This window comes from Sander lucioperca, chromosome 21 (genome assembly GCF_008315115.2).
Source record: "Sander lucioperca isolate FBNREF2018 chromosome 21, SLUC_FBN_1.2, whole genome shotgun sequence".
NCBI lineage: Eukaryota > Metazoa > Chordata > Actinopteri > Perciformes > Percidae > Sander > Sander lucioperca.
In genome coordinates, this window is record NC_050193.1 from 3,616,453 (window position 1) to 3,630,117 (window position 13,665).

General features: G+C 39.2%; 1 protein-coding gene across 1 annotated transcript in view; it reads right to left on the bottom strand.

Annotated features, from left to right (window-relative positions):
• The window catches only part of LOC116049966 (caskin-2-like), an 88,816-nt gene that overhangs the window by 69,860 nt on the left and 5,291 nt on the right, over window positions 1-13,665 (bottom strand). Inside the window, exon 2 of the mRNA XM_035996421.1 lies at window positions 5,486-5,806. Within this exon, the coding sequence (XP_035852314.1) occupies window positions 5,486-5,579 (94 nt within the window). The 5' untranslated portion in view covers window positions 5,580-5,806. The remainder of the gene's footprint in view (window positions 1-5,485; window positions 5,807-13,665) is intronic.

The window sequence follows — 13,665 nt, forward strand, 5'->3', positions numbered from 1 at the left end:
AACGGTATGGGTAGCCACGACCGACCATGTCCTCTAAAAACATGGGCTACATGTTATATAAATCTTTACTTAAAGGAGAATTCCGGTCAATTTTTACGTTAGTCTTGATCGCTATGCTACGCGAGTACTTTCGATCCTGCTGGTAGCTAGCTTGCCCTGCTAGCTGATAGCCGTTAGCTGCTGTCCGGTGAGTGCCGTCCAGCTACTACCACACTACTGTTTTTTTTAGGGGGGGAATAAACTTCAAGACGTGACATGACCTGTCCTCTGGAGGACATAGCCACACCACCGCCACTCCGCGGATTATTATTGGGATGATTATCACAGAAGCCTGTCTGAATACACTCACCGGACGGCAGCTAGCAGCTCACGGCTATCAGCTAGCAGGGCAAGCTAGCTACCAGCAGGATCGAGACAGGGACCAGGGTAGGTGAATTTAAACAATGTCTGAGTTGAAAACGCATCTTGTTGACACGTAAGGGCCCTGTTCATGTGGCACAGACATATTAATTGCATTTTGTGTCTGTTAAGAGGCACAAAGGCACTCTAAAACTTGCTACGACCACTGCCGTTTTAGCTCAGTGGATGCATGTAGTACGTAGCTGTAGCTTCTCCGTGTTACCTGCACTGATTCGGGTCGGGGTTTTTTCTATCGAAAGTACTCGCGTAGCTATAGCGATCAAGATTAACGTAAAAATTGCCCGGAATTCTCCTTTATGAGGTACCTCCCCCCACCATTAGCGTAGCATCACGTACCATTTACCCAGCCAGCTACAAAGAACTGGTTAGTATCCACACTTTTAAAAGCTTTGAGATCAGCACCAGTATATGGGGATATCCCGTTTACCACATAGTGGTACAGATCATGTGGACTGAAGTCGGGCAGACTCTGTGATTTAATGAGGTCCGTGAAAACGGAGGGAGAACGAATTAAGGGTCAGTATCCAATCCTGCTATCTCCAACTTCTCCAATACTGCTCTTTGTGAGCACCTACCAGATGCCCTACCTCGACCTATAACGGCACGACAACTTGTTGTTCAATAGAAGAAGCCATATAAAGCCACAAATACAGTTTATTTAGTGTTATGTATTTCAAACCGATTGAAACTATGAAACTTTCCGCTCGTCCACTACTGTTTAGCCTGTGCTTCCGCCGTCCGTCATGGCATCGTCACGTGGTCATCAGCTTCGGAGTCACTGGAATAATTATATGACTTTTTTCGGGTTGAATGGTGGCCATCTCGCTTCCTGACAACATTATGGAAAGGATTTCTAAGGAGGTCAACCTTTCTGTTAAAGAGTAAGATCCTTTTTTGAAACATAAAAAACATCCGCGAAATTGTGTTTGCTAAACCCACCAGACTCCATGTAAATAAACAGTCATTTTAGCATCGTAAAATGAACTTCATTCAAATTGGACAGAAACAAAATAAAACTATGAAAAGCCGTTTTGGGTCGTCTTTCCACTTTACCCACCATCACAACTCTAGTTTTGGTTGAAATAAACACACAGTTTACTGATTTACATGTGAGAATATGTTGGCTCTATACACGCTAAAAGTACTGATTATTTAAATGGAGTCTGGTGGGGTTGGTGCTAGTGACCTCAGAGCTGTTTCTGGTTGAACAGAAAGGTCTTAAAGAGGTTTTAAAAGGTCCATCTCTAAAGGGATCCTTTCCATAATGTTGTCAGACACGCCTGATAATCAGGCAGTGTGGGGGTCCCGAGGGGCCCCTGCATGGTCCCAACACACAGAGCTTTGTTTCCCTGCTCCAGGTCTGAGCCCGGAGCCTTCCTGTCTGTTTGGACCCATTAAATATTTCACACGCCAACAGCCGAGTTTACAGACAAACACCATCGGCTGAAAAACACACAGAAAGCTTTTAACACATTCCCTCCAATCTGTGGAGACTTCCCTCCTCCTTATATCCTCAGATTAGAGGGAGGAGGGAGAAGTACTCAGACCCTTTACTGCAGTACAAGTACTACTACCACACTGTAAAAAATACTCTGTTACAAGTCCTGCAGTGAAAATGTAACTTTTGCAGCGCTTTTGCGGCACTGTGCGCACACACACACACACACAGCTCTCTGATAAAGGAAGTATTTGTAATTGTCGATTTTTGAGAGTTTGAACTGAAACTCGTGAATAAAAACATGAGACAGACTCCCTCCTCGCTCACACACAGACGCACCACAGCCAGCGCTGTATGTACATGTACTCCAGTACTGTACTTCAGTACCAAATGTTGAGGTACTTGTACCTTACTTGAGTCTTTTCTTTTCATGCCACTTTCTATTTCTACTCCGCTACATTTCAGAGTAGTCTAGACGGATTTCAGAAAAAAGGCCTTCTATAAGAAGTGAGGAGCATTTATGGGTATAAGTCGGGAACCGGCCTACCTTACATATTTCAAGGGCGCTGAGTCCAAAATAAATGGTACTCAAGCGAAATGTTGAGTTTTTGACCTTCTAATTTGCATATCAAAATGGCCACCAAATTGCCCATCTTGCACTGTCATTGGACCATTTCCCCCTAGTTTTTTTGTAAGTAGGCAATCATAGATGAGGAAATTAAGTTTCTAGATTGATAGTCAAGGGTCAGAGCAAGGAGATAGTGGAGGCTCACTGCCTTTTTTATGTATATACATGCAAATGTACAACTTCTAAGGTGGAATTAAGCATTATATGTGTCATTTTTAAGGTGGACATAAATATTCAATAAATGTTACTCTGAAATTTCCCCTGTTGATAAAGAAAAACATCCATTGCAAGTTGTCTGAGATTTCATGTTTTTATGCAAATTAAGCATTTGTTCTCTAAATTCTAAGACGGGAAAAACCCAGGTGAATAGGGAGAAATATTCAAAAAGAGACCACCATGAATTAATGAATTATGCCAGCTGGGTTGTATGTTTTCTGACAACAATGCTAAAGCCAGTATTTTCTCCTTTAAATTTCTGTTCCGTGACGGAATATCTGTTTGTGTTTCAGCCTGTGTGTTGTTATCAACTGCCAATTTTGACATCCTGGCCAGGTTGCCAGATATACCTGTAAAAACGTAAACCCAGCGCACTACAGCCATGAAAGCAGCAAACAAACAATCAGGATTAACAGAGACGTACCCAACTTTAAAAACCTTGGCATTTCTAAACAGTTGCATGACCAGAGACGTAATAAAATCCGATTTTAAAAAGATGGGGACAGCTAAGAGCACAAAAGGATACAGATTTGGCTAGTTTCCTCCTGAACAGGTAAGCATTAAGCTTTAGGCTAATTTACCACGGCTACAAGGGATTGGCATTATTTTATAAATAAAGATTATTTTTTTGGGCATTTTGGCCTTTATTGGATAGGACAGTTGCAGACAGAAAAGTGAGGAGAGAAAGGGGGGAAGACATCCAGCAAAGGGCCAAAGGTTGGATTTGAATCCCGGGCCACTGCGGTAAGGACATTCTTATGTCACAGAATCCAATACCTGAAAGTTGCCTGGAAATGATCCTGTGTGCCTGTAAAAAACAAAGCACAACACGCCAGTGCATATGCCGAAAATCAGGGCTGTTATGCACTGCAATGTGTGCATGTCAGAGTGATGACCAACGTCCTTGTTTAAATGTGGAGTTGTAGTCCTCAAGTATACCAAGGCAAGGGGTAACCAAAGAACTTGGAAAAGGACTGCAGAAAGAAATACTAATCAAAATGAAATTCCAAAGACAAATGGCACACAAGAAAACTAGAAAGGTATAAAAACAATTTACCAAAAACAATTTACACAGGGAGTGAACTACAGAACTAAAAATCTAACAGAAAAAAGCAATTAGCTACAAACATGAAAGAAAATATACAGAAACAAGATGTTCAACTTGTTCAAGGGAAGTTTCATGGTGTTTTGGGGTTTTTCGATGTTTGAATTAAGAGCATAAATGCTTTGTTTGCATAAAAAAATGAAATCTCAGACAACTTGCAATGGTGTTTTTCTTAGTTATTATGTAATATGGAATACATCACATATATATACACTGGGAACATTTAAGAGTGATATTGATTGAATATTTATGTTGGCCTTAAAAAAATTACACAAATAATGCTTCATTTCACCTTAAAAGTTGGTAGCTTCTCCGCCTTTTTTTTCCGTTTTTTACTGTTTTACGACTTCTTTACGCTTTCTTATGACTTTTTTGTCGTTTTTTTAGGGACTTTTTTGTCACTTTTAGCGTCTTTGTCGTTTTTTTAGGGACTTTTTTACGACTTCTTTACGTTTTCTTACGACTTTTTTGTCACTTTTTTAGGGACTTTTTTGTCGCTTTTTAGGGACCTTTTTGCGACTTTCGCAACTTTTTAGGACTTTAACGCTTTCTTACGACTTTTATGACGCTTTTTTAGGAACATTTTTGTCACTTTTAGCGACTTTTTTTGTCACTTTTTTGTCACTTACAGCGACTTTTTGTCATTTTTTAGGGACTTTTTTAGGACTTCTTTACGCTTTCTTACGACTTTTTTGTCGCTTTTTTAGGGATTTTTTTGTCGTTTTTCTAGGGACTTCTTTACGACTTCTTTACGCTTTCTTACAACTTTTTTGTTGCTTTTTTAGGGACTTTTTTACGACTTTTTTGGTCGTTTTTTTACAAAAAAAAATTTTTTGTCCCGGGCCGATCCCAGATGGTTCCGGATCGCCCTCGGCTCCATATTTGGGACATTTCCTGTGATTATCAGAGGACATGTGTGACCCAAACTGTCCTCCTGACATCTGCCGCTTCATGATCTGCTATCACCCAAATCACAAGGAGTTCCCAGATGGTGCTGCGCCAGGATTAACAGGAATTATAGATTTAGGGAGGGGGACGGGACGGGGGAGCTGTTTACAGGCAGCACACTGTCACTGTACTGTACCGCTACATTATATTACATCTAACTCACTTAACTTCTGAGGCATTCTTCCACAAGTTAACGACATGTGTGATGTTTCTGTGTGTGCAGTTCCACTTCATTTAGTCCCATAGACTCTTTTAGTGGGTGCAGAACAGAGACACACACACACACACACACACACACACACACACACACACACACGGGTGTAACTCACATGGTTCAACACCTCGACACAGTTTAAATTCAGTGTTTCCAAACGTGACAGTTTCAACACCGAGGAACTGATCAACTTTGGTGAGACTTGTGTTGCTAAGAAACACCTGCAGCACCATCCCCTGTAGTCTGGATCAACATCAGAAGCACTTCTCCATTTTTCACCATTTTCTGACATTTTAGAGACCCAACAGCTCATCGATTAATCCAGAAAATAATCAACAGAGGGATCTACTATGAAAATCATCGTGAGTTGCCGCCCTAAATGCATGTACTGTACGCAGAGACAGAGAGACGAGAACAGTGTCAGAACATGTGAGCTCCATGTGAACCGTCTCAGCAGTGGACAGGTTATCAGCCAGATTTTCAGAATAAAAGCCCATGGTTTTGGGGATTACTTACTGTTCCTGTTGGCTTTGAGTTTGGACAGCAGCTTCTGAGTGGACGGCAGGTCTCCGCTCTTCACCGCCTGCAGCAGATCCTGCTCCTTCCCCATGCTCCCCCTCGCCTCCTCCTCCTCCTCCTCCTCCTCCTCGCGTTTGAACCAGCTTTATTTAAAAATCCTCCCTCAGAGCCACATGCTGAGCGCTGGAGACACGGACACCTGCCTCAGGTGAGACACTTCCTGTCTCTGACGCTCAGCGGACGGCTCCAGGGGCTTCAAAATAAAATAAAATCCTCCGTGTGGTTTTATTTCCTCCGAGTCTGCAGAGCTATCGAGGGCTGAAGGGAAAACGAGAAAAACCAGATCAGTTCACCCACCAGAGTCTGAAACCGAAAGGCAAGGCAGCTCCTGAAGGATCAGGGTTCAACGTTTAGGTTTATTTTTAACTCGTCTGGTCGGGCAAGTCCCAAACTAGGGCTGCACAATTAATCGAATTTTAATCACGAAGTTTTTTTTTCCCAAAGCTCCGTAAACCACTCTCTGAACACATGCCTCCATGAGCCAATCAGAGTTGTTCCCTGCACCGCGCAGCTTAGTTTAGCTGTAGACAGTCACAGAGGACAGAGTAACGTGATAGCAGTCGGTCATAAGTCGTCACGAGGTTTACCAGTTTACCAGTAAACGCAACATTTGGTCCCGTCTGTTTTTCAGACAACAGCAGTGACCAGTGCTAGTTTGAGTCTGTTAGCTCATAGCTTTAGCGGCAGACTGTTGTACGTCCCGCTACACGCTCACACTACACCGTTTAGCTGTCAGTGTTTTAGCCGTGTTTACTACTGTAGCTAATGGTAGGCTAACGTTTGCTGCTGTGTAACGTGTTATTAGTGTTTACTAGTGTGACATGCAGCGATGTTTCTGGTGCCTCTAACGTCTGTTTTGGAGCATCAGAGCGCAACGCAGACATTTAAGTGGGACCGTAATCCGCGTTGCTATTTCGTCCGGTAGATACCGGGCACCGGTGCCCTATTGGTACCGGATTTTAACATGCACCGTTAACGTGAACAGAAAATTGCGTTGCCTTGCGTATCTTTTCACGGCAAACGCGTATGTGTGGAAAGCGGTCGCACAACAGCTGAAATGGCTCCTTCATAGTATCCTTCAACAAAGGAGGAATGTAGCACAATATGGATGTGAAAGCAGTTATAATTAGCCTATGTGACAATAACATTTGTTTTGGTTAAAATCAACAAATAATCGTGATAATTAATCGTGATCAATATATTGATCAAAATAATCGTGATTATCATTTTGGACATAATCGTGCAGCCCTATCCCAAACCTCCATCATTTTATCAATTTCACTGAGCAGTTTTGGTGTCTGAACCAAACTGGAACCGTTTCACAACATTAACGGCCATTACGTTAGTTAACAAAAATGTTGCAAAAAAGTGACCAAAAAAAAGTCATAAGAAAGTGGTAAAAAAGTCCCTAAAAAGGGTCAATAAAGTCCCTAAAAAGGATCAATAAAGTCCCTAAAAAAGGGTCAATAAAGTCCCTAAAAAAGGGTCAATAGAGTCCCTAAAAAAAGGGTCAATAGAGTCCCTAAAAAAAGGGTCAATAGAGTCCCTAAAAAAGGGTCAATAAAGTCCCTAAAAAAGGGTCAATAAAGTCCCCAAAAAAGGGTCAATGAAGTGCCTAAAAAGGGTCAATAAAGTCCCCAAAAAAGGGTCAATAAAGTGCCTAAAAAGGGTCAATAAAGTCCCCAAAAAAGGGTCAATAAAGTCCCTAAAAAAGGGTCAATATAGTCCCTAAAAAAGGGTCAATAGAATCCCTAAAAAAGGGTCAATATAGTCCCTAAAAAAGGGTCAATAAAGTGCCTAAAAAAGGGTCAATAAAGTGCCTAAAAAGGGTCAATAAAGTCCCCAAAAAAGGGTCGATAAAGTCTCTAAAAAAGGGTCAATAAAGTCCCTAAAAAAGGGTCAACAGAGTCCCTAAAAAAGGGTCAATAAAGTCCCGAAAAAAGGGTCAATAAAGTCCCGAAAAAAGGGTCAATAAAGTCCCTAAAAAAAGGGTCAATATAGTCCCTAAAAAAGGGTCAATAAAGTCCCTAAAAAAAGGGTCAATATAGTCCCTAAAAAAGGGTCAATAAAGTCCCTAAAAAAGGATCAATAGAGTCCCTAAAAAAGGGTCAATATAGTCCCCAAAAAAGGGTCAATAAAGTCCCTAAAAAAGGGTCAATAAAGTCCCCAAAAAAGGGTCAATAAAGTCCCTAAAAAAGGGTCAATATAGTCCCTAAAAAAAGGATCAATAGAGTCCCTAAAAAAGGGTCAATAGAGTCCCTAAAAAAGGGTCAACAGAGTCCCTAAAAAAGGGTCAATAAAGTCCCTAAAAACGGTCAATAGAGTCCCTAAAAAGGGTCAATAAAGTCCCCAAAAAAGGGTCAATAAAGTCCCTAAAAAAGGGTCAATGAAGTCCCCAAAAAATGGTCAATAAAGTCCCTAAAAAGGGTCAATAAAGTCCCTAAAAAAGGGTCAATAGAGTCCCTAAAAAAGGGTCAATATAGTCCCTAAAAAAGGGTCAATATAGTCCCTAAAAAGGGTCAATAGAGTCCCTAAAAATGGGTCAATAAAGTCCCTAAAAAGGGTCAATATAGTCCCTAAAAAAGTATCAATAAAGTCCCCAAAAAGGGTCAATAGAGTCCCTAAAAAAGGGTCAATAAAGTCCCTAAAAAGGGTCAATAGAGTCCCTAAAAAAGTATCAATAAAGTCCCCAAAAAGGGTCAATAAAGTCCCTAAAAAAGTATCAATGAAGTCCCCAAAAAAGGGTCAATAGAGTCCCTAAAAATGGGTCAATAAAGTCCCTAAAAAAGGGTCAATAGAGTCCCTAAAAAAGGGTCAATATAGTCCCTAAAAAAGGTCAATAAAGTCCCCAAAAAGGGTCAATAAAGTCCCTAAAAAAGTATCAATAAAGTCCCCAAAAAAGGGTCAATAAAGTCCCTAAAAAAGTATCAATAAAGTCCCCAAAAAGGGTCAACAGAGTCCCTAAAAAAGGGTCAATAAAGTCCCGAAAAAAGGGTCAATAAAGTCCCTAAAAAAGGGTCAATAGAGTCCCTAAAAAAGGGTCAATAGAGTCCCTAAAAAAGGGTCAATATAGTCCCTAAAAAAGGGTCAATAAAGTCCCTAAAAAAGGGTCAATATAGTCCCTAAAAAAGGGTCAATATAGTCCCTAAAAAAAGGTCAATAAAGTCCCTAAAAAAGTATCAATAAAGTCCCTAAAAAGGGTCAATAGAGTCCCTAAAAAAGGGTCAACAGAGTCCCTAAAAAAGGTCAATAAAGTCCCTAAAAAAGTATCAATAAAGTCCCCAAAAAAGGGTCAATAGAGTCCCTAAAAAAGGGTCAATAAAGTCCCTAAAAAAGGGTCAATAGAGTCCCTAAAAAAGGGTCAATATAGTCCCTAAAAAAGGGTCAATATAGTCCCTAAAAAGGGTCAATAGAGTCCCTAAAAATGGGTCAATAAAGTCCCTAAAAAAGGGTCAATATAGTCCCTAAAAAAGTATCAATAAAGTCCCCAAAAAGGGTCAATAGAGTCCCTAAAAAAGGGTCAATAAAGTCCCTAAAAAGGGTCAATAGAGTCCCTAAAAAAGTATCAATAAAGTCCCCAAAAAGGGTCAATAAAGTCCCTAAAAAAGTATCAATGAAGTCCCCAAAAAAGGGTCAATAGAGTCCCTAAAAATGGGTCAATAAAGTCCCTAAAAAAGGGTCAATAGAGTCCCTAAAAAAGGGTCAATATAGTCCCTAAAAAAGGTCAATAAAGTCCCCAAAAAGGGTCAATAAAGTCCCTAAAAAAGTATCAATAAAGTCCCCAAAAAAGGGTCAATAAAGTCCCTAAAAAAGTATCAATAAAGTCCCCAAAAAGGGTCAACAGAGTCCCTAAAAAAGGGTCAATAAAGTCCCGAAAAAAGGGTCAATAAAGTCCCTAAAAAAGGGTCAATAGAGTCCCTAAAAAAGGGTCAATAGAGTCCCTAAAAAAGGGTCAATATAGTCCCTAAAAAAGGGTCAATAAAGTCCCTAAAAAAGGGTCAATATAGTCCCTAAAAAAGGGTCAATATAGTCCCTAAAAAAAGGTCAATAAAGTCCCTAAAAAAGTATCAATAAAGTCCCTAAAAAGGGTCAATAGAGTCCCTAAAAAAGGGTCAACAGAGTCCCTAAAAAAAGGTCAATAAAGTCCCTAAAAAAGGTCAATAAAGTCCCTAAAAAAGTATCAATAAAGTCCCCAAAAAAGGGTCAATAGAGTCCCTAAAAAAGGGTCAATAAAGTCCCTAAAAAAGGTCAATAAAGTCCCTAAAAAAGGGTCAATAGAGTCCCTAAAAAAGGGTCAATATAGTCCCTAAAAAAGGGTCAATATAGTCCCTAAAAAAAGGTCAATAAAGTCCCTAAAAAAGTATCAATAAAGTCCCTAAAAAGGGTCAATAGAGTCCCTAAAAATGGGTCAATAAAGTCCCTAAAAGGGTCAATAGAGTCCCTAAAAAAGGGTCAATATAGTCCCTAAAAAGGGTCAATAAAGTCCCTAAAAAAGGGTCAATAGAGTCCCTAAAAATGGGTCAATATAGTCCCTAAAAAAGGGTCAATATAGTCCCTAAAAAAAGGTCAATAAAGTCCCTAAAAAAGTATCAATAAAGTCCCTAAAAAGGGTCAATAGAGTCCCTAAAAAAGGTCAATAAAGTCCCTAAAAAAGTATCAATAAAGTCCCCAAAAAAGGGTCAATAGAGTCCCTAAAAAAGGGTCAATATAGTCCCTAAAAAGGGTCAATAAAGTCCCTAAAAAAGGGTCAATAGAGTCCCTAAAAAAGGGTCAATATAGTCCCTAAAAAAAGGTCAATAAAGTCCCTAAAAAAGGGTCAATAAAGTCCCTAAAAAGGGTCAATAGAGTCCCTAAAAAAGGGTCAACAGAGTCCCTAAAAAAGGTCAATAAAGTCCCTAAAAAAGTATCAATAAAGTCCCCAAAAAAGGGTCAATAGAGTCCCTAAAAATGGGTTAATAGAGTCCCTAACAAAGGGTCAACAGAGTCCCTAAAAAAGGGTCAATAAAGTCCCTAAAAAAGGGTCAATAAAGTCCCCAAAAAGGGTCAATAGAGTCCCTAAAAAAGGGTCAATAAAGTCCCTAAAAAGGGTCAATAGAGTCCCTAAAAATGGGTTAATAGAGTCCCTAAAAAAGGGTCAATAAAGTCCCTAAAAAGGGTCAATAAAGTCCCTAAAAAAGGGTCAATAAAGTCCCCAAAAAGGGTCAATAGAGTCCCTAAAAAAGGGTCAATAAAGTCCCTAAAAAGGGTCAATAAAGTCCCTAAAAAAGGGTCAATAAAGTCCCCAAAAAGGGTCAATAGAGTCCCTAAAAAAGGGTCAATAAAGTCCCTAAAAAAGGGTCAATAAAGTCCCCAAAAAGGGTCAATAGAGTCCCTAAAAAAGGGTCAATAAAGTCCCTAAAAAGGGTCAACAGAGTCCCTAAAAAAGGGTCAATAAAGTCCCTAAAAAAGGGTCAATAGAGTCCCTAAAAAAGGGTCAATAAAGTCCCTAAAAAGGGTCAATAAAGTCCCTAAAAAAGGGTCAATAAAGTCCCCAAAAAGGGTCAATAGAGTCCCTAAAAAAGGGTCAATAAAGTCCCTAAAAAGGGTCAACAGAGTCCCTAAAAAAGGGTCAATAAAGTCCCTAAAAAAGGGTCAATAAAGTCCCTAAAAAAGGGTCAATAAAGTCCCCAAAAAAAGGGTCAATAGCATGCCTAAAAAGGGTCAATAAAGTCCCTACAAAAGGGTCAATAAAGTCCCTAAAAAAGGTCAATGAAGTCCCTAAAAAAGGTCAATAAAGTCCCTAAAAAAGGTCAATAAAGTCCCTAAAAAAGATCAATAAAGTCCCTAAAAAAGGTCAATAAAGTCCCTAAAAAAGGGTCAATAAAGTCCCTAAAAAAGGTCAATAAAGTCCCTAAAAAAGGTCAATAAAGTCCCTAAAAAAGGTCAATAAAGTCCCTAAAAAAGGTCAATAAAGTCCCTAAAAAAGCCTAAACATGCATGAACGCTTTGGGTTCAGGAGCATCTTATTGATCCCCAAATCCAGTCCTGAATCCACTTATCAGACCCTGATCCTTTCTAATTCCTCACTGAATCTAATCAGGTTGAAAGAGGAACTTCAGTTTTTAACCTGGACTCTATGTCTCCATGTTTCTGTGTCTGATGTGAACAACCATCTGTGAAACTGGTCCAGTATTAAACAAGAACCAAGCTGTAATGTAACCCTACAGGACAGATGTTCAGCATCAGTCAGCGTCCACTAAAAGTTCTGTTGTTGCTGCTGACAGACTCAGATTATTATTCTAAGTGTCTGACAACATTATGAAAGGATCCCTACAGAGATAGACCTTTTAGTTAAAGAGTAAGATCCTTTTTTTAAACATGAAAACATCCACGACATTGCTATAAAAAACAAACACAGGAGTTATTTGTTAGTTCACTAACCCCTTTCGGCCGCTGCGTCGAGGAGTAAACCTCTATATATTGCTCTACCTGGTGAGCAACCCAGGCGCCCAATCGCGGCCATTCAAGTCAATGCTTGATGTTCCACCAGAAATGCGTGTGAAGCGGCTCTCCGCTCCGATAGAGATACATGCTGGGTCTATTTTCATGCGAGCTGCGGGATTTCAGACAGCCGGGCGGGAAGTGGGACAGCGAAAGCATCCAGTCAGTTTAACCCTCCTGTTGTCATTTTTAAAAAGTTTCCATAGAGAAATTTGGGTTTCTTTCCACCAAATTGTCAAAGAAATTAACGTGGATGGTTCCCTACAACCGTTACTCTTCACAGGTCAAATATATGATCAGTTCACTACTTTTTATTGAATTTAGGTGTTTTATTTTATTTTATAGCATTTGAAAAAAAAAATTACAAAAGAAAGTTGACAAAAAGTGACAAAAATGTTGGAAAAAGCTTCAAAGACAAGGGGGAAAAAAAAAATCAACAAAAACATCAAAAAAATATCTGAAAAAAAAAAAAATCAACAGAAACGTCGGAAATAGTGACAAAAAAAAAAAAAGACGACAAAAACATCGGAAATAGTGACAAAAAAGCCTGGAAAAAAAAACGACAAAAACGACAAAAACGTCGGAAATAGTGACAAAAAAGCCTGGGGAAAAAAAAAAAAGACAAAAACGTAGGAAATTGTGACAAAAACATCAAAAAATCTCTGAAAAAAAAAAAAAAACGTTGATAATAGTGACAAAAAAACCTGAAAAGAAACAAATCAACAAAAACGCCGGAAATAGTGACAAAAAAATCTGGGAAAGAAAATCGACAAAAACAATCTATGAAAAAAAAAAGGGTCAATATAGTCCCTAAAAAAGGGTCAATAGAGTCCCTAAAAAAGGGTCAATATAGTCCCTAAAAAAGGGTCAATATAGTCCCTAAAAAAGGGTCAATAGAGTCCCTAAAAAAGGGTCAATATAGTCCCTAAAAAAGGGTCAATAGAGTCCCTAAAAAAGGGTCAATAAAGTCCCTAAAAAGGGTCAATAAAGATCCCAAAAAAAGGTCAATAAAGTCCCTAAAAAAGGTCAAAGTCCCTAAAAAAGTATCAATAAAGTCCCCAAAAAAGGGTCAATAGAGTCCCTAAAAAAGGGTCAATAAAGTCCCTAAAAAGGGTCAATAAAGTCCCTAAAAAGGGTCAATAAAGATCCCAAAAAAAGGTCAATAAAGTCCCTAAAAAGGGTCAATAAAGTCCCTAAAAAGGGTCAATAAAGATCCCAAAAAAAGGTCAATAAAGTCCCTAAAAAAGGTCAAAGTCCCTAAAAAAGGTCAAAGTCCCTAAAAAAGGTCAAAGTCCCTAAAAAAGTATCAATAAAGTCCCTAAAAAAGGGTCAATAGAGTCCCTAAAAAGGGTAAATATAGTCCCTAAAAAAGGGTCAATAGAGTCCCTAAAAAAGGGTCAATAAAGATCCCAAAAAAAGGTCAATAAAGTCCCTAAAAAAGGTCAAAGTCCCTAAAAAAGTATCAATAAAGTCCCCAAAAAAGGGTCAATAGAGTCCCTAAAAAAGGGTCAATAAAGTCCCTAAAAAGGGTAAATATAGTCCCTAAAAAAGGGTCAATAGAGTCCCTAAAAAAGGGTCAATAAAGTCCCTAAAAAGGGTAAATATAGTCCCTAAAAAAGGGTCAATAGAGTCCCTAA